Source organism: Ipomoea triloba, chromosome 8 (genome assembly GCF_003576645.1).
Source record: "Ipomoea triloba cultivar NCNSP0323 chromosome 8, ASM357664v1".
NCBI lineage: Eukaryota > Viridiplantae > Streptophyta > Magnoliopsida > Solanales > Convolvulaceae > Ipomoea > Ipomoea triloba.
Genome location: NC_044923.1, coordinates 366,237 through 393,076, shown reverse-complemented (window position 1 = coordinate 393,076; position 26,840 = coordinate 366,237). Strand labels below are relative to the sequence as shown.

Here is a 26,840-nt window from a genome sequence, read left to right as displayed (position 1 = left end):
TCCTTCATAAACTACAATGTTGCATGCCCACCATGCTCTTTCACCGCCAATCTACTCATCTTTGACTTGGTCTTCTTCTTTTAGCCTCCCATTTTGGGTCCTAGTGTGGGGATTACGTCTCACATTATGCAACCCTCAATCCTAATGAGAGTAATACAATCAAGTCTTGATAAATTTCATTAAAATTTTAGGTTGGTTTATGGAACGTTAGGTTACCTTAGAGAAGTGGGTTGAGAAAGTGGTTGATGTAATGTTATATTACCAAATGAAGCACAAAGAGTCAATAGGTTCAAACCACCCCACCCCCTCCCATGAGAGTACAACCAGATGTATACTCTTAATTACACAAAAAAGTCTTTGTTTACTTTTAGTTAGTCAAAATTGTACAAGGCTAGCGTCTGAAAAATCTGCAATTTCATTTATTGCTCAAGAAGTCACGCAACACCCAATTATAAAAGGCATAGCAACTTCAATAAGTCATCTCCTGGCCTGTCGGGGCTCACATTAGTGTTTCAAAATTATTATTCACTGTGTCTCATTTTTCTGTCATTTTTACTGTTCAATAATCAAACTAAACATACAAAATGAAACAAAATAAGTAAGATCAGTGTTACGACTTGTAGTGATTGATTGATCAATAAAAATTTCTTTTTAATTTGTACTCTCAATGAAGCCTCATTGTGACTTAGTCAGCAAATGATCAAATAATGTAAACAAGCTATCTTATAGTTGTCCATAGCTCTTTTTGAAAGTTAAACTTAAAACTTTATAATTATCAAATTAACAATCTGACCAACTCGAATGAAATTAATGCACCCCTGCTAGAATTGTTGCACCTTGACTTTAAAAAAAAATTATTATTGTTTGCGGAAGGAATGAAAGTGACGTGTATGGTGTTCCACATGTTGTGTGTCACTTCATGTGGGTCAGCAATCACACTAAAACCTTGAATAGGCGCAGATGACTTTCATTGATTATGGTATGGGTGGAGTGTTGGTTGTATCTATGTATGGGTCATTGATGCACAAAAGAGCTACAAAACAATCACAAAAAGGCAAAGAAAAGTTTGTCTAGTGGCCGGCATTTAGCTATCACAAGAATGGTCATCTTCACCCTCTAAGACTTGCAAGCAATTGTCCCTTCTTCATAATCCAAAATTTGTTTTCATGCCATGAACCTCACATCTTAGTGCCCAAATCAATTCCAACCTCAAAGCATTTGTATAATTATTATTATGGCAAAGTTTAAGATACACACTGATTAGTATCAAGTGCAACCACAGTATTACTCACACGTCTTTAAAGTCATTATAAATCTCAAATTTCAAACACAAAATATATGTTAATGGTGATGATCAACATATTTATGTTTATGTTTATTCTCTCTCTACAATTAAGGTGCAAAAGAATCTTTTGCCCATATATAAGAATATGAATATAATATATATAGAATAGCTAATACATAGTTGTTTTGTCTTCTTGATCCCAGCTCATTAATTGCATAACATCTTTCTCTAGAAAGGATGAATTTATACGATAGTGCCAATTGTTGGCTTAATAATGTCGCATAAGGTGGCTCTCAACGAACCGTAGAGGTATTATTGACTGTTGAAAAATTATTTATGAACAGATACTACAATGTACCAGAGTCAATTTAATTTATTATATTACATATGATTTTCATTTTATCAAAAAATTTGAAAGGAAGAGTATAATCTCACAAAACATAAAGTAGAATTATATTATTGCAATATTATCACGGAGTATACAGTACAGTTAGCTCCATCGCACATGGACGTCAATAGCATTCGGTGGAGAAGATTGAGTTGACCCAGTCAACTCGGAAATTGCGTAGGACACAGGTCCCATGCCGACCCACAAAACAAACCAAAAAACCATCATGTGAGGAGTACCCTACTTTTGGGTGGAGAAATTTGTTGCCCTACAGAGTAATATTAAAAATTTGCCCGATTGGAAAAAAAAATGAAGAAGAAGAAGAGAAAACTGAATTTAACTCTACAGTCAAAGACTCTACAAGACTAATTTGTTTTTAAAGAAAAAAAAAACCCATGAAAGAAGTAACATTGAATTGAAAAACAATTAAAAACCACGCCAATTGACTGAATACTTATTTATAATCACTATTTTTTTTTAGGTGATGCGAGAAATTCATCACTACTATTCAATAGTATAAATAGAGTAAACCTCACCCACGTATAATAGCACATAAATATATGATATAAGCATGATGACCAAAAAATATAGTTGCAATCAAGGAATATTATACAATATACATATAGATATACGATGATGACAGAGGAAGTTGCATGGGATATAGTGTAAAGTACATAATCATGCCAAAAATATAAAGTTTGTTGGAGTGTTATAAGATTTTGCAATGATGACGAAAGAAAAGAATAAAAAAAACAAGAAATATGACAAAAGAATTGGAATGGGGAAAAGGAAGCCCAGCACTACCAGCAGCTTCTTGATGTTGAAAGAAGTTAACACCTTAACAATCCATATTCATATACTTTAATGGTCAAAATGTTTGGATAAATGTAAAAGCATTGATATGAATATATAAACATTGAATAAAGAAGACACAAGAACACACCTTACTATATATTTCCAAACTATAACATTGTATATTTGTATAGTACAATGTTGTACAAGTTCCCAAAAATCAAATATACAAATGATGAAATGAATGGATGAATATAATGATCCTAAAAGCAGGAAGAAAAGAATGGAATTGAGATGAATTCTTGTGAATACCAAATCAATACAAGGAATTGTAGGTAAGACAGGTGGCAATAATGGAAGTTATGCAGATGAGAAGTGAAGGAAGGAGAGTGACATTCAAGAGCCTACTCTCACCCAGATATCCAGCTAAGGTTATAGTGCCATCCGCGATAACTCGAGCAATCGTGCCAGCTTCTGTCGACAGCAGCCCGCCATTGTAGGTCCCTCGTGACAGCCGGGACGACATGACTCGAGACAGGAGCGACAGATTCACACCTAAAGAGGAATGTGTTATAGTACAGGCAATGAGCAGACCATAATTTCAGAAAGGAGATCAGAAGATGCGTTTTAATTACCTTCCAATACTTCTGCAGATACAAACATAATGAGCCCCGAGACGACATATTGTGGCACAGAATATGCGACTAATACTTGAAAGCTAAGGAGAATACCCACGCAAACCATAATTTCAGACACCAACAAGATTTGCCTGCAACCAAGTAAGCAAATACTTATCATAACGCCATCCCGGTTTGAAGGAGCTAGAAGTGATTCCTTTGCAGAAATAAAGGATCTCACCTGTCCTCAAACATGTTGCTAATGTAACTTCCAACAACAATGTTTACTGGCAGAACAGTTAGGCCAAGACACGCAAGAAAAATAGCCACTCTACCGGTTGACCAATGAAAGTAATACGTAGTAATGACACTAGATTCAGAAAGTAAAATCTCCATAGCATATTTCAACATGAAGTAAATCAACAGTTGAACCTGCAGCCATCATAGAACTTCGTCAATATTCGTGTTTATACTATCTCTGATTGTAGTCACGGGAGTTAAATTTATTAATGGTATAACAATAACAATTTTGTTTGTTAAGCTAACGCTGATGCTTTGGGTCAAAATACATACTTTCACAGACGGAGTGAGTAATCTGTATGCTGACGCTATAGAGTTGGCTGGTTTGTGAGAATCCTCTACACCTTCTTCACTTCCATCACATTCTTGATCATCCTCGCCATCTTTCTGTTCCTCAGATTTTAACAGCAAAGGTTGCGTCGGACCCTTTTCAAGCACGGTATAATCTACTAGTACCCAAAAGTTAAACATCAGGCTCACAATTTGATGTGCGATGGATATACAGAGAAGAAAGGACAAATGCTTTCTGAAGTGTCACAGCAAAGAGCACGAGAAAAAGTAAAGGTGAGTCGAGCCATACCAGAAGTAGATTCTTGTGGAGCATGGTTTTCTTCGTGTTGACGAGCAGGTTCTTTAAAGCAGATGCATAACCATATCAGATATATTAACCACGCGAAAGCCATAACCCAACCGGGTAAAGTATCTTGGTTGAATGTTATCTTCGAAATCTTAAAATTAGTTTGAAGCAATCCAGCAAGTGCTGGACCACACGCCATTCCTAGAGCGCTAGCGCTGACAAAACCAGCTGAAGCCTGCATACGGATTTTAAGTGGCACACAATCACTGATATACCTTCGATTCACAGCTCTGGCAGAACCCAACCTGCAATTCGAGATGAAAATGGAAAAGCCACAGAAGTTAAAATATATCTCGTTGCTACTTGTGATTACAATCATAAATATCACAGACTCAATTGAGCACTATTATTTACAGGGCTAAACAAACAAAATGCATGCTAGAGAGGGAAGAGAGAGAGAGAAGTACCCACAAAATAGTCGACCAATAAGAAGAATTGTAATTGACTTCAGGTCATAAGCCAATGCATACATGGTATTACCGGCAAAAAGAGCTATACTGCTAAATACCAAGGGCCTGAAGTAAGACTTGTTAGACCAAGCACTGAAATACACCGATGAAAAAACTTGTGCAACGGCCATTGCCCCAATTACAACACCGCAAACTGTTGCAGCAGCGCCAAGGCTCATGGAGTAGTCGTCCGCTGTTGGAACAATGATATATGTATTCACCATATAAAGAAAAGTGTTTCCCAGGTTCAATAGGAGCGACATGAAATGGTAACTCTGATCATCAACGTGTTCCTGATCAACCGGGATAGGCAAATCTTCTTGCATGATAAGTGCATGTTGGCCCAAAAAGTTGAGGAAGTTTGTTGAATGAGTTAATCTGTCGGCAGCTGCTTTTATCGAGTCTACAACAGAATCCTGCAGATGAAATCTAAAGCAGATAAGCGGATAGTGGACAATCCAGAAAATAAAAGTAAAACTTGCAAAGCTACACTGCAATGGAAGAAATAGACAATTCCATGAAACATAAACGCACTTCAAAATGAGCTGATTAAAGGTAGATAAAAACCTGAACCGGGAGAGCAGGCTGATCATAAATAGATAAGTAACTCCCCGGATGGTCTTGAAGTTCTGCAAGATTACGAGATACTGCTCCAACAACTGCCCCTAATCCCTACAATCATTTTACAGATGGCATTTTTTAGACATAAACATTAAGACAACATTTACAAAAGGTCAATATACTTTGCCTTTTGCTTATACCAACTTGAATGGATATAAATACGGAATGTTCAAAGGGAGAAAACTATGAAAATTTAAGACAACGAAGAAGAAAATAAAGGGAAAGCAAGGAGAAGAAGAGACCAAATCAGGTATTTGAGTTAGCATTTTACCACATGCTTGAAAACTTGCTGAAGTTGAGAATAAGGATGATTAGCCCGAGTTTTGACATAGTAATCAGTAAACCTATAGCCAAACCGTTTGTCAAACTTTTTAAGGATCTTCCGAAGTCCAATGGCATTCATTTCAACAAAAAAGAGAAGCTTTAGAAGATCACGCCCCACATCCCTATACGCCTCACGCAGCTCATGCCTTTTAGATATATCAGGCTGTTCTTGAAGAACACCTTGCTGTTCATTGTATCCAGCAATCCTTTTTGCAAGTACTCCTTGTTGTTCCAGCAGGAAAAGCACAATTTTTTCAATCTGTATCAGTTACATGAAGGTTATGCAAGCTTGACATTAAAACAACAGATAATAGGATTTACAGAGTAGGACACAGAGATGGGGCAATAGTCCATTACAAAACCTAAGAGTGTTGTTGTTGAGGAATTTCCCATACTCATGTTTACCATCATATATGCGTCCAAAACAATTTTCATTATGTCAAGAAATGCCCACCTTGTTAAATTGAATTCTTTAGCCATCCCAAAGCTGCAAGAACTTTGGGACTCCACTTTCACAATTGCCCAACATAAGCTCTCACTTACCTGGTAGTCCAACATTTGCGAGAAATCCTTGAGGACATGACGGCGATCTAGGACTCCAGCTTCAATTTGATTAGCATACTGCTTAACCTTTTTCTTCATCAGTTTGTAATTGATGTAGTATCTGCAAGGTTCAGAAAGATCCTTTATCAAGTTCACATACTATATCACTCTCATAAATACAATTTATGTAAGACTGAAGATTCATATTGGAAAGGATTTTCTTTGTGCTTTTTTGCTCAACTTATTCCTTCAAGCTTATTTACATTAAAAAATGTTTGCCTTTGACTACAAACCATAAAGTCCCAGAAAATCATTGGCAAATTGGATCCACCACAAAAAAAACACTGGAAAACTAGACTTTAACTGCATCTAGATTAAAAATGAAGCATAAAACATACCCTTGCCATTCTTGAATTTGTCTTTCCTTCAACTTCTTCCCAAAAGCAACCATCTTTTACTGCACTACGCAAATTACAGGAAAAGCTAATTAAAAAAATTAAAATTTGAATGCTGATTTAAATGTACACACAGATTCATTGTCGCACGCACATGCATGTAACTGCGCATACAAATACGTATAAATGGATACACACACACACACACACATTCAACACTCCGATTGCATCCAAAATGTACGAAATTGGAAACTTTTTGCAGAAAGCATTACCGCAAAACTGGCAATTCTGGGAAATCCGCTGCAGTGTTGTTTAGATGATCATCAACAAACCAGAGTGTCTGCAGTCTTCTCACAGAAAGAGAGAGGTTGTGTTGTGAGCTTGCATAGAGATGATGAAGAAAATTTATGGAATGTTGACGAAAAGAAAGACCCAGACTAGGTTATAACCAAGGCGTCGGATCGAATCGAATCAGTTATGAATGGAAGCTCCGAAGAAACTAACAATTCGGATCTTTTAGAGAACCAAAGATTCAATTTTTATTGAAGCAGCAGCTTCAGAACTCATATTTCCCTATATTTTTTCTACTCTTTCCTTCCATGATTGCCAGCGATTTCACAATCCATGCTGACATGCATGTGTCATATCATCTTCAATACAGAAAACAGATAGACAGAAGAGGGTCAATTCCTATACTCCTATGTCGCACATAATTTGTAATATTATACCCTTTTATGCTTTCCAGAAAATTTCTTTTCCATATATATCATCACGCTGAAAATGTGTTCGTTGTTTCTTTTTTTTTTTAAACTTATTTTCACTATAATAAATCCTGATTAATTACTATCTTTCTTTTTTTTTTTTTTTTGAAATAATCCTGATTAATTACTATCTAGTATCTTCCATGTTAATTAACACCCGAAATAATTAAGGAAATTCGAGTTGAATGTATTATAAGTATATATAAACTTTTTAATTCGTATCGAGTAGGTGAGGCCAAAACATGGATGAAAGATTAAAGGAATATATAAAAATTTTCAATACTAATATTTATATCATAACGTGCGTGTTCACCATGGGATAGTCTTCTGTTCATGTCAATTTAATGATTTTTTCCTGATCTGAATGAGTTATAAATAATAATAATAATAACCCATGACCCATGTACCAATCGTTATATCATACACACATGACCCATCACCCTATCAATCAGTCTCATATATTAAAACCTTAACAAAGAAATGCCACGTCAACATCGAAAATTGCTAATGGAAAATAATTATATAGCTAGTCATAATCTGATCTACCATAGGTAATATTAATCGTTAAGCAGCTATTTCTGAGAAATCATTATTTTACGATTCTTATAAGCACATTTTGATATGATTCTTATAAGCACATTTTTTATCAAATTTATTGTACATCGTCTTTTTAGTGTGACTTATTTTTAATACAGTGTGATTGCATAAAAGTGATGTTTATCCTGTACACACCCTCATAAGTGGATGCATGCAAGTTTCTTCATCAGCCAAAAAAAATACTATTATATTTTATGAATGAAAAGTAAATTTTATCTTCAACACTATATATATATTTTTTGAATACAACTAACTCTATTACATTGTAGTATATGTTCAAACATACTTTCTCAACATATTAGAGCATATACTTTCTCAGAAGTTTAGGGACGGTTTTTTATTTGCGTGGCCCTGTGCTGATAAATAAGTGAGGTCATACCAAAGTATAAAGACATTGCGAATTGAAAAAAAAATTGCAAAGAGAAAAATGCAAAAAACTTATACTAACTATTAGGACATGGCTGGACTAGGGGCTCCTAAAATTTTGGGGCCCTGTACTGTGCCAATCTTGCACGCCCTAAAATCCGACCCTGTTGAGGTTCAAACTCATAACCTTCCATATAGGAGAGTCACTACTATGTCATTTGAGCACAAGGTGCTTGACATCTTCAATACTATATAATAGACTTTGAACCGAGTAAAAATATACTCTGTAACTTTAATTTTTTTTAATTAAAATGTTGAAATTTATAAATCAGTTTTTAGATGTTTCAATTATCATGCATTAACCATTTATATATACAAAATATTCAACTTTAATTTATTAACTTTATTTCAACTTAGGTAGCATTAATAAAATTCAATGAATTTATACTAAACTTAGGATTTCGATATTTTGTTGTTAGTAAATGAAAGCGTCGTTCGTTGATTAGGACAATTGGAGAATCGTTTTCCACACACATTTCTTTGCGTATGAAAGTATGAATTATGATTTTTTTTTTTTTGAGAAAGTGAATTATGAAAATTAAAGTTAAAAACTAATGGATAGAACAAAAATTATCACTGTTTGGGGTTTGTTTGAACTCGTCTTTTAATGTTTAAGGTGCGTTTGGTTTAAAATGTTTCATATTATTCTTAATCATGTTAAATTATTTTGAAATATTTGGGTGATGAAAAAAATCTAAGGCACTACACAATATTGTGATGGTTAAATCATAGACTATTGAGATGTATGAACAACAATATAAAAGAAGAAATACTAACGATGGAAGATTATTACCTGTGAAATTGAAGAAGAGATCTGAAAGCTAAGATTGCACAATAGTGAAGACAAAGTTTTTCTTTCTTCCCAAAGTTGAGACGCTGTGTATCTACATACATAGGGAAAGAACATATATGAAATATGGTTAAAGGTTAAAGTAAGAAAATGTGTTTGACAACAATATAATACCTGAGTGGTAGAAGAAATTATATTTTGAGATTCATTGAAAAATATATATAACACAAACCAAATATAATAATATAATATTCCAAAATTTATATCACCTTAGTAATAATTGAAACTCTTCAATTTTCTTTGTTGCCTTTCATGGTTTAAATAGAAGATGCTAAGTGTAAGTCTGTAACTTCGATAGATGCGTATGAACTATATATATATATATATATATGGTGAAATTTTAGGCATTAATTTAGTCAAAATTAACCGTCTAGAATGAAGAATTAAAAAAAAAAAAAAAAAAAAAAACGGTGACAGTATGATACTTTTGCGTAAGTTCAAAGCTTAAGTTAAGTAAGTTTACAGCTTAAGGTGCGTAAATTTATAGATTAAAGTGTGTAAATTTATAGCTTGATATATATACACACGACACTTTTGTTATGACACGTTTTTTTGAATGAAGCATTTGGTATTAAAAAAATGATTCAAATAATATTTCTAATAAAAAGTACAGGGTGATTTATTATATGCAAGCAAGTGAATGTGTTTATTTTAATTATGTTGTTCCACGTTATTAATTTACATTGGTCCTATTTGGTAAATAATCAGCATATCAGCTAATTTTGACTTATTTAACCACTATTAGTTGTTTGGTTAATAAGCTTTTTGTAACTCCAAAATACTAAAATTCAAAAGGCTACTCAAAGTAGTCTTTTTCAATTAGCTTTTTGAGAAAAGAAATTATACCAAACAGCTATCAGCTAACAGCTAATTTATCAAACAATTTTCTACAATCAGCCAATGTTATCAACTAATCATACATTCTAACCCAAACAGCCAACCCAATCAGCCAACAACCATTTACCAAATAGGGTCATTAACTTATAATTTTAGATGAAGAAACTATAATATTTTTTTATTAGATAGGACTACGTACCATAACATTATTAAATACTATAGGACCAGCAGATCGTGACGACTAGGTGGAACGAACTTGCACAAAATATAAGTAACAAAAAAAAAAAAAAAAAAAAAAAGCTTTATTTTCCATCTATCAATAGGGTAGTGTGCTTTATTAATTTCTTCATGTGGAGCGAAAGAGACAAGGTGCAAAGTGAAGAGAAGTCTCATGTATATACACCTTGTCCTAATAAATCACAATCATTATTTACAATGTTTTGTGATAAAGTTATTAGAAATTCAAAATAATGGTCGATACAATAATGAAACTGAGATGATCGTCCCAACTCATGAACAAGGAAAGGTCTCTTACTGAGTGCTGGTTCAGCTTGGCCAATGGACTCATTCCGAATGCATGCATGGTTTATAAAGTTTGTGTTAAATTCTAGAAAGTACGGGTCAATAAGATCTTTAAGAAGCACATTAACTTATTAGAACACGAGTATAAATACTACGGAGTATGTATGCATGTTGTCTTGGATGCATAAAGTATACCTTAGCTTCATTGTACTTGCAATAACGAGTATATTTAGGGTGTGTTTGGTAGCCCGAAAAATGATTTCTGGAAATCATTTTCCGAGCTTTTGGTGTTTGGCAGTGTCTGGAAAATGCAGTCAACGGAAAACAATTTCCGTTGACCAAGGAAAATGAGGCCATTTTTTAGGAAAATGAGGCCATTTTTCAGGAAAATGAGGCCATTTTTCAGGAAAATGACTTCCGGATTTTTTTCCGGAAGTCATTTTCCGGACTTGACTTCAACAATTATTTTGGCCAAAATGGCCACATATGTTACTTTTTAAAAGAAATATTATTATTTTATATATTATTATTATTATTTTATATTTTAAAAAAATAATTTAAAATGTAAAATTATACAATTTAATTCATTTTCCAGAAAATGAATCAAACACACAAAGACAGTTTTCCAGAATGCAACCAAACACCGGAAATGAAACTGTTTTCCGGAAAATGACTCATTTTCCAGAAGTCATTTTCCTGCTTTTCAAACACACCATAAACAAGCATTCTCTCTTTCTTTTTTTTTTGCATTATATTGTTTGCTTCTTTATTTAAGAGTGATTAATAAAAATCTCGTTTTAATTATTTATATCATCATTTTATTTGGTCATTTGTGACAAACATATATATATATATATATATATATATATATATATACACACACATGCATGTTAACAGCATTTGCGAGCTGCGGTAGTTATAGTGGTTGTAGCTAGATTCAATAAAAGAAGTAAAGAACGATGAAATTCTTTTATTTTTTGTACTTCAATAATAATTAGGGAGAGGTAGCTAGGTAACCTAGGTTGTCCAAATAACGACACAACGGACCGTATGATAGTGAAGTTGAGATTTAAATTTTATTTTCGTGGTTCTAATTTAATACGGACTATTATTTCAGGCCCAGAAGAGTTGTAGTACGAACTACGAAGCATGTATCTGCATGTGAGCTGCTGGGCAAATTTCTCAATGCACCAAAAGATCACAGGTTCAATATTTCTTAGTGTGGTTTACCTCTCCTATATAATTTACGGGCTATTACACATCAACAATGTTAATGTATACTCTCGAGTAGTGACTATCAGTTTCTCTCGTTATCCTTCCAAAGAGGGCAAAATTTTGTCATAATGCAACACTTGAAAGTGAGAGACAAGATATGTATCCATACATGGATATTACTTCTTTGGCATAAAAGTTTGTGTTGGAGGGTTGGTTGTGTAGGACAAAACGTGTTCGATTAATTGAAATTGCTTTACTAGCTGTACCAGCATACAAAGGTTTCTGCTTTCATGAACACTGATCTGAGCACAGTCAAGTATTGTCCTTTAATAAGCCAATTATGAGATGAGAACCAGCCAAACCAGCTTGTGGGCTGGGTGTTGAATTAATTGTTTGGTTGTTTGTTCATATTTCTGTGGTGGGTCATGAGCAGCATTCAGCATTGCAACATGAAATTTGGCACGTGTTTCCAATTCTTGGATATAAGTGGATTTGACATTTTCTTGACAGGCAGTGTTATTTATACTTTATTTGATAGGCAAAAGCTTTTTTTTGAACCACATTCTGGAAATGACATGAGTGGGTGAGGAACAAAGAGGAGGGTTGGTAGCCAAACTTCATTATTTTTTTCTATCCTTTTTGCTGGATGGAACTAAAACTTGCCCAAAGAAACAAACTCACGGTCCATTTTGTGAGAGCTGGTTGAAACCCTCACGTACGCTGTAACTGTCAGAGTTTGATTTTAGATTCTTGTTCACAATCTATCTACCACACAAGCAGAACTTGGAACTGTGGAAGCAAATGGATGATTTGATTCAATGCGAGTTCTAATCATAAAAGCCAATTATATATAATGTTTGATTTGATCTTTTAACTAGCTTCTACACAACTCAGTGCACCTGGCCTCCTAATCATGGCAACAAATGGCCCAATTCTATGCTGCATTCATTTCTTATGATAATTAGTGTTGGATCCTAGGCCAGAGTATCCAAGATTACATCGAGTCTCACCAGCAACAGTATAAAAGCAACCTCTCAAAATGAAAGTTCTTTATACTCAGTAAGCAAATGTCTAGTCCATATGTTCAGCTGAGTTACCATAATAATACAATAACAGATCATTGAGCTCATGATTTTGAGTTGAGTCTACTCAGATATCATAAGCCAAACAATTATGAAGCACAAAACTGTATAAAAACTACCTGCAGGTATTTGATTGTTAGTGTAGAAGAATTACTGAAAGAAGAGAGGTGCCACAAGTCTAAAGAGTAGGCAAGCACATACAAGTTAACAAGCTAGAGGGGACACCAACTTACTAGTAGAGCCATTACAATCATTTATTTTGGTCACTACAATTTCATACATTGAACAATTGACAATTACTACTAAAGTTCAAGTTTCGACTCAACTCGACTAAGTCTTAATCCCGATCCACTACACGAGATTGATAAACCTAATGATACAGAAATTAAACAGATGGCAATCCATAGCTTTTCTATGTTACTTCCACTAAATCCTCTCCGCCTACAATAATTCTAGGCAGACAAGCTTTAGTGGGAGCAACATAAAAAAGCATGACAGATGGACTGCCCTACAAGCAGGATGTAAAAAGATGAACAATTATGGAAAGGAAAGAAATGCCAGCTCTCATGATAGTTTCCCATCACTGTACTCTAATCTGCAGCTTCTACCCACAGATGAACACTTATTAGGAGCATAGCATCAACTCTGCGGGAATCTTGAATCAGTATCCATTCAACCATCGCGAATGGTAAGTTTTTGCCTTCTTTGGAGCGATTAGCTTGAGAGCATGGTGTACGCACTTGTGATAAGAAAAGTCTTCGACTGTTCCATCTGAACGTACCAAAAGGAAGCAGCGGGAATTTGCATGTCCTTTATGCTGACCAACCTGTGATGAGGATGAGTATCGAATCACAAAATTTGCAGAAACAATAAGGGGCAGGGAAAAAACTATAACAAATTTTCATTCTTGACTCAAACAATCATCTCTGTCCATATGAAACAGCAATTACAATTCGGATTAAAACAGTGGTATGCAATATATTTCTCAATGTAAGCAAACAAACTGTTGGGATGGTACTATTTTTCTTCCTTAAGACTATAAAGAATTCATTTAAAGCTAGCTGTCGAGTGGAAAATTTTTTTTTCTGCATTAACGAAAGAAAATTTTGCATTTTGCGTGTGAAACATGGTCTTCCTATAAAACTACCATTTGGTGGATCAAACTCATAAAAATACCATTTGATTACCCTGTAAACAATTAAAATAAATATTGATAGTATTTTTATATGGTCAGGAACCAATCTCAGATTCACATCATATTTCATATCCAGTATATTGTCCCTACCAGAATTGAAGTCTTCCAGTCTGGTTAAAAATACTATTTTATATTTACATACCTTGATTTCATGTGCTCCAGTCCCAATTTTCTCACTCCTTCGAGGATGAAAATATAAGGCCCTCATGACAACAGACTTGTCAGCTTCTTTCAAAAGATCATTAATATCGTACCTATAAGGAATAGATAAATTAAACCAACAAGCAAATTATAAAGGGTAGGGGAGAGAATCATACTCTACCTAGGATGTCATATCGATGAGGTATTAGCTCTATCTATGATGTGATTTTTTTTTTTTTCCGTTAGTTAGGATGTGGTAAGGCTTTATGAGGCCATTGCTTGATTGGACCATGCTTTATTAGTTCAGTAAATTTCCTACCTACTTGGCAGACATAATGAAAGCAGTTTAGGCTAATATGTATCTGTATTTTAATCAGCAAAAGATATTGAACTTGTTGAAAACCAGAATACTACAGGATGTACATAATCCCATTGGTGCCAGCTTTTGATAAAACGGAGCTTTTAAGGTCAACTTCAAATTTTTTTTTAAAAAATGCAGCTTCACTTGAATTAATTTAGCTATATTGCAAACTGGATGAAATAAAAAGAGTGAGAAATTTACTTACGTATATAAGATATTCCTCAATGCCTTAGAGAGCCTCTGAATGTCATTCAATGTAAAGGAACTTGAGATTGCTTTTGGTAACAAACTATTTTCTCCCTCTGAAACAAAATCGCCATATTTACATAGACGCTGAGCAAGAGGCTTGCTGACGATTTCTTTGCTTTCCTCGGGATAGAGCATCATTTTCTCCTTCTCGAGTGCAGCATGCTTACCCAGCAGATTATACACATCAGTGGTTTCAGAAGGCTCGAACCCCTGTTCAGAAGAGGATAAAATTAGAGCATGAATTAGTAAGAAATTATTCACCAGGGCACTTAATATCCTTTAACAGGAAATTCCCGAATACCTTCCCAGAGTATAAAATGTCAAACTGGAAACCAGTACCAACAGATGGAATCTTTCCCCAAGATAAAGCTTCTGCAGTCCCTCGAAGATCATCTTCCAATCCCATTTTGGCTGCTCTAAGAAAACTTTCTCCAGGATTCTGCATTGAGTTAAAATACACATTAATGGATACATCTAGCGGATAAAATTAGCAACCTAGCATAACATTGAACCAAGGAAAATTAGACTAGTAAGAGTGTTAATGACATTACTGTAAAGCATGCTTGCGTGAAGGGTGTAGAAACACCATTTTCTTTTCTTTGAAGTGACAGGCCTTTTGCACTCAAAGCAAGAAATTGTCCCGAAGATGACAGACAGTCAGTTGCAAGTACCAAGTGTTCTGGGAGGATAATCTTGCCAGTATCAGAAACTGCAGAACTTAGATCCTGCACTTCAACAGTACATTATAAGTATACAACGTTTCTAATTCTATGGAATAGAAAGATATAGAGTTCTTACTACCTGAGAACAAAAAAGGAACATACTGCTGGGGAAAATTTGATTTGCAATATGAAAACATGTAATCTTACTCACTCTTAGAAAGCACTTCCAAGCAACATCTATCCCATAGGCTACAGAGATATCATGAATATCATCAGGATGACTGCGTTCCCAGTCGATCATAGTCATTATTTGAAGGCAACTATCCACAAGGACACTCCAAAATGTAGTTCTGTCACAGCTTTCAGACATCAAAACCCGCAAATAAAGTTCTCCAGAAGGCCTTACAGAAGACTTGGATAAAATGGGTGCCTCCTCCCTCCATAAGATATCAACCTTTTTGAATGCAGAGAATCCTAAAAATCAAGTCCAGATTTAGAAATAATTAGTATTTAATTCCCTTTAGAATTGAAAAAAAGAATCCACTAGAAGAATAAGCACACTTTAGATTAGTGAATATATCTAGCACTTCAAAATGCGTAGATGAGAAGATAATCTAAACAACATAGGTTTTAACTTTGAAGATGGACAAAAAATGATTTTAAGAAGTTGGTCGTCAGCTTTTCTGTTTTTATTTTGTAGCAATCTAATTTATATCTGTATACAGAGAGAGAGAGAGAGAGAAGTGAATATTATCAGCAAAAAGATGGAAACCAGCAAACATTCATGTGTAAAACAGTATATAAAAGCTCAAGTTTAATGAATAAAACCTTTAACTACTGTTCTAAGGAGGAATGGTATCACAAAATCACGAAGGATATCCAGCTGCGCATATGAATCTTTAGTAATTCCAACAATAGCAACTGCAATGCACGATTTTGGGTCTTGCTTTGATGTGTCAGCAACACAACAATCCCTGTCAAAAACAACAAAGATCAGGAGAATACTTGGCTCCAGCAACAGAAAGCGGTATCTGCATATTAAGAAAGCAAGGCCAAAGCAAAGCCTACACATCTAAATCTTGTATCAGAATTATTTTCCAGTAATTTAGATGGGATCCTAACCCATGGTGAAATTAAACTCAGCAAACTTTATTTTCATATGGGTAATATTCACTGATCCAGTACCAACTGGAAAGATGGCAATCCTTGGAGTGATGTCTTACGTGTATGTTATCTGCAGATTTGGAAGTTCAACTTTTGCTTTTACTTTAGTCGCTGTGTAACTCATGTTAAGAGCATCAGTAATGGATTGTAACTTTAGTCTTCTCCTCTTTGCAATTTCCTGAAAGAATAAAAATTCAGGAATTATTAAACTTATAGACATGACTCAAAAAAATTATGATTGCATTACCTTATTTATGTGAAAATGACAAACCCAAGGACTAGTGCGGCTGCTTCTGCTCGTCTCCCGTGAGAAACTAAAGTTAGACAGCATAAGTTGAATAGCACACATCCAGTAGAAAATGCATCATAAACAACAGACACAAATGGAATGTAAAGAAAATTACCATATCATTACTTCAGAAACAAGGTCTGAAAACAGAAGCCTTTCTAAATGATTTTTTACTTCTAAAGCTCCATATTCAAAACCGTAAGCCCACCTTCCAAGCATTTTTGACAAGAACATTGATGCAGTTTTTTCACCACTACTTTTTCTTACCCCCGACTCCAGTACTTTCTGTAAAATCATAAATGTTAGGGAAAAAGGTATTGAATGCCATGAACTAGCAAAAGAATAACATGATCACAGCTTCACGATTCAGAAAACTACATAAAGTGGACCAAATATTTCAAACCTGCAATAGTTCAATTCAGACAGTATAAAATGGAAGGATATGCAAGATAAGGTAATTTTATAAGGTTGAAACTATATTCTCTCATCTTTGGAGAAGGGGAGAGGAGGGGGAGACAGTTTGAGAGAGAGAACTGAACCTTAAGGTTCAGCAGAGGTGATGACTCAAGCGCACTAATGGGTTGATCCAAAGCACTGTATGCAGCCTCGGAAATGGCACTGGCAGCCAATGAACCAACAGGATGGCCACCCACATCTTCAGGGGCTATAGTGGGATCAGATTTTTGTTGACTATAGTAAGAAAACTGCACAACTTGATTTCCATAAGGATTTCGCACTGTTCCATCATATCCAATGTAAAGATCCCGCATGAAAAATGTGAGTTTACGAGTCAAAGTACCAGAAACATCAGCATGCCCACTAAAAGAACTGTCCCTGGTTGTTAACGAATGTACAAAGCACTCCAGAGGATTTAAACCTGTAAGAAAAGAATTTTCCACCACAGCACATGGGATGTAAGTACCAGAGTATTCCGTAATATGATGAGGACGGTTCTTTTCATCATTCCATGCACCACAAGAAAGATGATGGGGGATTTGAAAAGACAATGGAATCAGAGAATGCTGCAAACCAAGACACATGCTCTGCTGTACCAATTTCAGAAGGTTACCCTTGCTCCCAGCCTTTAACATAGCCAGGAATGAGTTACCCTTGTTTGCATACTGATAAAGCAGGTTTTGGATATCCCAGAATACATCTTTGAAAGCACAAACAGAAGCCTGACTAAGTGCAGCTGACTTCTGTTTCTCAATAGACAATCGCTCAACATCAAAAATTTTTGAATTCTGATTTCCTTCAGATCTTCCAACAAGGAAATCTCGAGTATAATCCACCATGAGAAGTGTAACATAAGAAAGTCTCTCTGCCTCTTTCAAACCACATGAAATTTCAGTAACCATATTCTTTCGGGTGGATGAATCAGAAGAGAGATAAAGATCAGACAAGGAAACGCTTAATCCCCTCATTGACAACCACTCACATAAAACTTCCTGCGCAGCAAATAGGAAATGAAGAACCTGATCTCCATAATGTTTGACAAGACTACGAAAAAGATTTCCATCAGTGTCACGTAGCCAAGAAGATCCATTAGAAGACATAATTTCTCCTTTCCTAATACATACACCATTAGATGGAAAAAAATAATCAAAATCTGATGGCAAGAGCAGACTGAATAACTGCTTTCCAGTCCAATAACAAGAGCCGTTTGATAATGCTTTGAAGATAGCTGGCAGTGAGAACTGTCGAGGACAAGACATCTGCAGCTGTTGCATCTGGCACTGGTTCAAGAGAACCCCATCCTCCAGAATCAAATGAGCTGCAGTCAAGCTGTCATGACTTAGTGACAAAAGGTTTCTCCCACTCTGTCCATCAAGCAATTGTTTGTCTAGAGCAACAAGCTCCCTAAGCTCCACTCTGCAGTCCATTGATTGTGGAACATAACCATGAAGGCAATCACCATCAAAGTCCCCACGAAGAGGAGAACATATAAGGGGATTTATAGAAAGAGCCGAAGTTATTGGAAGAATTCTGACAGACAGAGCAATAAGGGAGTGTTGATGAATAGAAGGAGGTCTATTTATTAACACAATATCTCCATCAACAAGTGGTCTATATATGGTATCTCCTTTCTGCAACTTGTCCAGCATACTAACACGAACTAAGCCATCATTTCTGCGAACAAGGACCCATCCCTTCTGAAGAATCATGAGATCACAATGCTCAGTTAACTTTTCTGAATTCCATGTATTTAAATGCTCAGCTACATGTAGGCTCTCTGCAACATGACATGGAATACCAATTTCAGACAGCTTTATCTGTGGATCGCCAACTACCACCAAGCGGAAAGCATGATTACTTCTCTTTGCAATGAGAAGTTCTTTCAAAAACTTCAGACCAGATGCGCTGGTTGCAGGGTCTATAGTAGCTTGTCTTTCAGCACGCAGCTGCAAAATGTAGGTTCACATCATATATAAAAACTTCTTCCTCAAAAATAAATAACTAAAAGGAGACAAAGGTATTGAATGGAATATTCTTGTATATCTTACCTTTGAAAGTTTGATGCGGTCAATAACGTGCATACTTAAGTCATTGGCTGCCCCTCTAAAGTCAATCAGCTTTCTGTAAAGCCTGTTACTTTCATCCTAAATTTTTAAGTAGAAGAAGAATGTGAAGGATACTGTCGAGCAAAAAATTATGTGATTTGCCTGAGATATAAATCAAGTTAATGAAGAGACATATTTCACTTACAAATAGCATATGAGGCCCTAATTCTGTGACACGATGACAGTTAGGGGTCAAAAGGAAACAACTGAGAAAGATTGAAATTCTCCTTTTGAGAAATGCCTCAATAAGTCTTGAATCAACATCTTTCAGCAAGCTATAAACCTAATGGAAAAGTTGGAAACAAAATGTTGTTCAGATGCACAAAAGAATTGGGAAAATAGACAGAAATAAATATCACCTCTGCAGTTAACAAACTTTTAATCAAAAGCCCATAACACAACAAAGATGGACTCATGGACAGTACATAAATGTGTAAAGAGTCATGCTACCTTCACTCCCTCTCTTGTATCACTATTGTATTGAACTCTTTCTTGTATTTAATTACTTTGTGGACTCTTTTAATGGCATCTCTTTATCTGTTTAACTAATGGCGCTGTTGGCCAATTCAAGATAACCAATGAATATAATGAGCTTTCCTTTATAGATAATAATGACATGTTAGGGAGTAAAAATAGCATTTTTCATGCGCAAACAGGATTTTGCTAATTCAGTGGCAGAATGCACAAAAGATCAAATCATTAGGTTCAATCCACAGACACCAACTTAGCACATACATATGCCGAATTTTACGTCTATATTTCATTCATTCACTCCTAGTAACAAGCCAGCAAATGCAATTATTGCTAGGAAATGAAATAAGACTGAAGTTTCTGACCATGATCACTCAGGTCTGTGTCATTTGCTTTGTTACTCAAAAAAAAAAAATTAAATGAAGGCAAAAAAAAAAAAAAGGGCATATCCCTGCTAACAGAAGTACAGAACATGATATCAAATCCAAAACTTGCAGAATTAGCAAGTTTTTAAAATATCAATATATCTGCCGTTACACCCTGAATTGTATTTAAGCATATATGTGTTGCACAAAAATATTTGATCAAAAGCTGTAAGAACAATTACAAGGACTATAAACTTGGCAAGAGAATAAGAAAAACTGATGAAATGTAAAGGAGAAGCTACCTGTGCATATGATAGAACTCTTTTTTTTGATTGTCGAGAACTTTCATCTTGCCCTGCATCTTGTGGAATTATATCCCAATAATCAGAAGCCAAACTTCCTCCTGAAGTTGTATTTGGAAACTTCCTCGACACTTTTTGACTCGCTTCAGCTATAATTGCAGGCTTCCCAAACATGTCTTTGGGAGATAATCTAAATCTCATTTGTGGATAATCTTTTAAAGTTCCCTGTTTGTTGGACAGAATGCAGGTTCAGAAACTATGAAGATTAATTGGTAAAAGAATATAATAATAGACTATCCAACTTACATCACAATACTTGCAATTACCATGCTGCTGATGCATGGATGTGGAATCAACCCTCTGTTAAAAATCAACAGAAAAGGCCATCAGTAGAAGAACAATATGAGATGAGAAAATAATTGAATAGATTAAGTTAACTACTGACTAACACCTTTTAGGTACTAGAAAGTACAAAAAGTATACTGTGGGAAGGTTCCTATGCACAATATGTACATAAAAAGGGTTGCTATAATTAGCATGAAACTTGTCTTCTAGAAAAGTGACCAATCCAACCGGCATTATCCTGAAGGAAATGTTGCCAATTAGAGTGAACAGAGGGTGTGTTCAAATAAAGTTTTGACAAATAACTTATCACCACTGTGCTCTGAATGGTCAATTTGACTACTTTCCAGATTGAACTCAACATATTAATCCAGTTATTGGACACAGAATTAGAAATAAGGAAACTACAATAAATGCCAAAAAAATTGCAGTCAAGGAAAAATCTTTTTTGACTCAGGAAGTAAAAAGCTCAAATAAACCTAGACAGAAGGAGAATTCAATTAGGTTCTTTGAACTGGACAAAGGTGACAATGTTGCAATCTTTAAATAAGAAAGCATGGATAGACATGTACAACACTAAACTTAGACCATCAACCACAATCTTATCTGTAAATCTGCAATGTCACCCAATACAACAGTAGTTTTCATAACAAAGTCTGTATAGTAGTCGCTGACCTTGACCTTATCACATCGAGCTGATTTACATCCTGGGCAAATTTTATTGAGAATCCGTGCAGCTTCTGATATAAAGTATGGATTGATAATTGTGTAGGGGAATTTTATTAAACCAAAATGGCCTGCAAAAGTAGAATTGAGATACATGATACTCAAGTATGAGAGCAAAGACATGCATCAGCTCGCACATCAATACTAAGTTTCTTTTCACACCTTCACATCCTTTTACATCTTTTGCACCACATGTACGGCATTCAGAAACTGGATTTGGCAGTCCTAATGCAGGATCTGTTACTTCAGGCACTAGTTCTATTACCTTAGCTGAAATTTTGGCCTATACAAATCACATGGAATTAATAAATATCCTTCAAAGACAGATAAAATACAGAAACAGCATACTACCAAACAGTGAAGATAGTAGTCTAACATATCCTCCATGCCAGGTTTACAAACTTCACATAGAGGAGCAAATGGGGAAAAAGAGATGAAGTAGGTATGCACCTTAAAGCCAAAGGAAAACTGGTATAAGCCATTTTAAGACCTTATGAAGCATTAAGGCCAATAAAACCCTTTAAGAAGTCGCCAGCATTGTCAAGCTTCAGGGAAAAGCTCTACTCTCATACATGGGATGGTCAGTTAACTGAATGTTTTTTCCCAAGTCTCACTAATCCTATTACTCCATCCATCTCATGTTAAGTTTCCTATTTTTTTCATGAGGGTCAATTTGAGTGTTTACACTAAGAAATTCAGTTCTTGAAAAAAGAATAAATTAAGAAACTAGGTTTTAGGAAAAAACATATTCATGGTCATGCAAGTGCTAGCATTTTTGGTAATATAAACTAAAGGGGCATGTCAATACCATGAAACATGCAGGAAATATCATTCATATTATAGAAATTGATAAGGAAATAGATAGAACAGATTTAGGACCTGCTTTAGCACACCAAAATTACTAGTAATATAAGATCATGAAATATAGCAAGTACTTACAGCATCTGACTCAGATAGAATATTAAACTTAATTCCCTTCAAGACACCTGATGGCACCGGGTACTCTATATGTAGATCATGCTCCATCAAAGGTGGAAAGCTTGTGTTCTGGAAAGGGAAATACAGAGTTAAAGTAAGAAATTTAAAGCCCAAGGATCTTTTGCGTGCTAACACTTGCCTATTAAATATTATTTGCACTATAACATCACATATTCTTTTCAAGACATTAATGATAGAGCTTGGAAAATTTACTTGTAGAAATTAGAGCAGTACAACCTACAATTAAAACAGCTGATGATACCTGTAGCCTTGCTGGTATCTCCTGGGCTTAGACCAATGTTAATCAATAAAATATCATAAACAAGATATCTTCAGGGCTTGCTGCTGTTGAAAAAAATAATTGTAGTTGAATCACTTAAAAAGTAAGCTTGTGAAATTACTCAATTATCCAGACATAAGGATTATGAAGCATCCTAATGTTGCAACTGACTTCACAAGCCACACATGCAAAGTAACAGTTCATTGCCCAATATCAAAATAGTCAATCATATTAAAAATGGTGTGTACTTTCATTCCCAATAACAGGTTAAAATTAGAGAAAAACCTTCCAAGCTTTTGAAGGCTATGGGAATGTGGAATTTCACTTGCAAAAGAATATATTTTGGCAATTTGGCACAAGTATGATATCTGTCCATCTAACTGCTTTAGCCACCATATAATTTCATTATTTTTGGAGTACCGGGAAACCTATACAGACTAAGTTAAAACATGAAGCAGCCAAACAAGAAATCTCCTAATTAACAAGAGTAAATACAAAGCTCGGCATCAAACATCCTCTTTAGTTTTTATCTGTATGGGTTCATTTTATATGCATTGAGACACTTTAATCACAAAACCAGAGTCATTAGATCTAGGGTATTCAACCAAAATTTACAGTAGCAAGTTCCCCCACCCAAAAATAGCACACAGAAAAGAATGCGATTAAGGATAAAAGATAAATGCCACACTTGGCACTCAATATTTCTTCAGAAGAAGAAAAGAAATCTAACGGCATCATTTAATCATTAACAGAGGAGAGGATAAATGTTAGTTACATGCATATTATCAAAAATGAAAGTTAAAATGTGGCATTGCTAATTTCTGTAATGAAACAGTAGAATCAACTGATTCATGAAATCCTTAGAGATGAAATGATAACCACCAAATTTGATATGTATAAATTGAGGGAAGTGGAAATCTGCAATTACTTGCATTCAATTGAATACTGAACAACAGACATGAAACACCACATCCCACATTTCTCAATTGAAGCAACAGGAAAAAAAATAATCTGGGTTGGAGATATAAACAACAGAGGCCTCATCCCATATTTCTCCATTGAAACAACACATTTGCAGCTAACAGTTTAATAATATAAAGACAAAAGAACAGGCATCACATTCTATAATATACCAACTTCAATTGAAAACCGGATGCCAACAGCAGTCAAACACATGATCAAATTACCCAAAGATATATTTTTATTACCAGAAACCAAAATCCATCCCAGTTCATATGTAATTCATTAACCCATTTTATCAATCAAATTAAATGTTCTTAATTCCATTGCAAAGCCAAACATCAACTACCTCTTCCAGTACATTTTCAAACACAAAGCTAAATCCCATGGACACAACTAAATTCCCATCTCCTTAATAAGCTCAAAACCTCATGCAGAATGCATCCATCGGTCACAGCATCAGAGTTCAAACAAAATCCTATAAACTGCCACTCAGCAAGAAACACAAAACATGCAAAACTCATTGAACAGAATCCGTGCATTCATACCCCGAGGAGGCATGATCAACAAAGGAAACACGCGCCCTGTATGAAGAAAATCAACCCCAATCAAAGCAAATGGTCAAATGATCAGTTACATTCACACCCACATTGATAATCATACACAGAGAATGAACAAACAGCCATTCCCAGGATTCTATCAAAGCATCAATCGAAGATCACAAAAAATTAGAAGTCAAAACTCTCACTCACTTCGCTTAGTTGAGCTCGGCGGAGCTGGATTCTCCTCCTACCAGTCCTACCACCAGTGTGTGGTGTTACTGGGGTGGGGGTAAGGACTGACAGTCTGAAAGGGGGGCTGTTTTTCTCTGAAAAGCTCAACAGAACAGCATTCGAGTAAGCTCTGGCACAAATACACACATATATAGTATATATATATAAATATATGTCACTTTATATATATATATATATAGAGAGAGAGGGGGAAGCGCGAGAACGGGTTGCTCAGGAAAGAACTAAAAATCAATTATATAGTCATTTACGTGTCCAGATCTAAACGGATAAGAAACACTTGATTTATTCTTTTTTTTTTTAAGAAAGCATGTCATTTTCATGAATAATTGAACAGTGCAAGCAACATTTTAATATAGTACAAGTGTAAGTAAAGTATATTACAAGTATAAGTAAAATGTATTACAAATGCAACAAATAATGTGTACTTAATGTTACGTTATCATTAAATACACCTGTGTGAAAGGTTTTATCATTAGATGTACAAATATTAACAAGGTAAATTACTTGCACTATTTAGTGAAAATAGTTGCACTTGTAAATGCTTTTACTTGCACTTTTTACTTGAAACTTGCACTAGTTACTTGCACTTTTAGCACATTTTACTTACACCAAAGTTTGAGTTTTTTACGAAAATGTCACAACGTCGTTTTTTAAAATTACATCTGATTTGTTGAATCTTGACACATGGGCGGCTACGGTTGGTTCTTAAATTTTTTCTTGGGCTCTCGTTCTCACCTGAGCGCGTCCAAATATATATATATATATATATATATATATATATATATATATATATGTGGAAGGTTTCCCGTGCATTACAATGACACGCCTTAAGTACACAAATCACACACGTTAAGCAAAAAAAGGCACCTATATTTTCTTGCTAAAAGCACAATTCTTCTTTGTTATAAACATAGACCACTAGATTTTATCGCTAAAAGCATAATTCTTCCTTGTTATAAGGATAGACCACCAGATTTTTGTGCTAATTTGAGGGGGGAAAGTATATTAAAAAAGGGAAAAGTGCAAATTATTAAAAAGAAACCTAGTGGGGCCACGCAGTAAATGTATTTGTATTCATAATTTCCTCGTATACAAATAATACAATGCCATATTGTACATTATTGCGAATTTTGTAATTAAGTAAATGGGTGGCTATTGGCTAATCCACTAAATATATAATAAATTAATTAACCCCCAGGAGGAGCATTTATGCGTATCCCCGTGAGGTGCAATTGCACGCAACATATAATGTATTTTTTTTATATATATACTTTGAATTATTCCAAAACACGCATAAAAAAAAGAAGAGGATGTTTTGATTTTACAAAAGCAATATCTATTTCATTGTGACAAGAAATAGTTGACACAAAGAGAGTCTCAAAATACTCTTTTATTTACATAGAGCAAGGAATTGTATAAAATTAAAAACACCTAATTTAGTTTTCTTTTTTTTTTTTTTCCTTTTTACACTATTTAAAGAATTTGTATAATTTTATCATTAAATTACATTATACTCTCAACCAACACATTAATGATCTTTAATTATTCACTCTTATATATGGTACTAGTATTTTGTACGCGCGATGCGCGAAAGTTCATGTCCAATATTAAAACATTAATAAATAAAAATAAATAATTCAAATTTATAATTCAAATTATATATACACAAATAATATATGTATTTTATACACATATATATATATGATTTACCATTAATAGAAATTTAATTAAAATATAATCAATCATTAAATTAATTATATAATGATTTTAATAAAATAATAATTAAAGAATAGGAAAATGATATGATAGATATAGGTGTATGGTAATAATGATGGAGTTAAAATTAACTGTGTTATAACGGTGTAAAGGTAGTTTTGTATAATAAGAATGTAGTAGGACAATTTTGTCTAATAATATTGAAGTGTACAATATTTAAAGAAAAATGTATACATTTATTAGCATACAAAAAGAGGGACATAAATCAAGGATATAACCTTGATTTAGACTTATTATGTTTTTAGATATAAGGGTGAGTGTAATTCTCTATTGGATGGCATCATCTTTAGTTTAGAAATGACTTGATTTTATTACTTTCGAGGTTCCATTGGTCATAGTCAAACCGTTACTTCTTTGCCGACACGACTAATTTACTTATTTTAGATTCATGCAATTTGTGTAGTGCGATATGCATTGAATATGGATTGCCGTTATTTTTTCACCGACATGATTGTCGTTACTTATTTTTAAATTTTACAAAAATGCCCTTGATAGTTTCCAATTCATTACTCTTCATATATTGTATGGTATGGTATGGATTAACGAGTGTTGTTCTCAAAAAAAAAAAAAAAAAAAAAAAAAA

The 26,840-nt window shown here is 34.5% G+C and overlaps 2 protein-coding genes across 10 annotated transcripts; both read right to left on the bottom strand.

The window, feature by feature from the left end:
- Positions 1-2,594: 2,594 nt before the first annotated feature.
- Positions 2,595-9,003, bottom strand: LOC116026790 (SPX domain-containing membrane protein At4g22990). 4 transcript variants are annotated; one of them, XM_031268181.1, is made up of 12 exons: positions 8,929-9,003; positions 6,624-6,698; positions 6,355-6,413; positions 5,957-6,077; positions 5,361-5,672; positions 5,036-5,140; positions 4,427-4,884; positions 3,963-4,264; positions 3,656-3,831; positions 3,324-3,514; positions 3,101-3,234; positions 2,595-3,020 (listed from the first exon to the last, which is right to left on the bottom strand). In XM_031268181.1, exons 3-12 carry the CDS (start codon positions 6,405-6,407, stop codon positions 2,782-2,784), a joined length of 2,091 nt encoding a protein of 696 aa, XP_031124041.1. In that variant the 5' UTR covers positions 6,408-6,413; positions 6,624-6,698; positions 8,929-9,003; the 3' UTR covers positions 2,595-2,781. The 4 variants fall into 4 exon arrangements, with proteins under 4 accessions (XP_031124041.1, XP_031124042.1, XP_031124040.1 ...); XM_031268182.1 differs by lacking the exon at positions 8,929-9,003 and having other exon boundaries at positions 6,355-6,418; positions 6,624-7,035; XM_031268180.1 differs by lacking the exon at positions 8,929-9,003 and having other exon boundaries at positions 6,624-7,035.
- A 3,745-nt stretch (positions 9,004-12,748) lies between these two features.
- LOC116027495 (DNA-directed RNA polymerase IV subunit 1) lies at positions 12,749-24,610 on the bottom strand. Of its 6 annotated transcripts, XM_031269178.1 has the most exons (21): positions 24,440-24,610; positions 24,236-24,271; positions 22,710-22,792; positions 22,409-22,516; positions 21,632-21,752; positions 21,419-21,540; positions 20,708-20,761; positions 20,402-20,626; positions 19,409-19,546; positions 19,207-19,302; positions 17,242-19,104; positions 16,818-16,987; positions 16,661-16,727; positions 16,473-16,591; positions 16,078-16,223; positions 15,461-15,723; positions 15,139-15,312; positions 14,889-15,026; positions 14,544-14,797; positions 13,979-14,090; positions 12,749-13,467 (listed from the first exon to the last, which is right to left on the bottom strand). In XM_031269178.1, exons 4-21 carry the CDS (start codon positions 22,493-22,495, stop codon positions 13,303-13,305), a joined length of 4,314 nt encoding a protein of 1,437 aa, XP_031125038.1. In that variant the 5' UTR covers positions 22,496-22,516; positions 22,710-22,792; positions 24,236-24,271; positions 24,440-24,610; the 3' UTR covers positions 12,749-13,302. The 6 variants fall into 6 exon arrangements, with proteins under 6 accessions (XP_031125038.1, XP_031125036.1, XP_031125041.1 ...); XM_031269176.1 differs by lacking the exon at positions 24,236-24,271; XM_031269181.1 differs by lacking the exon at positions 24,236-24,271 and having other exon boundaries at positions 21,425-21,540.
- Between the last annotated feature and the right edge of the window lie 2,230 nt (positions 24,611-26,840).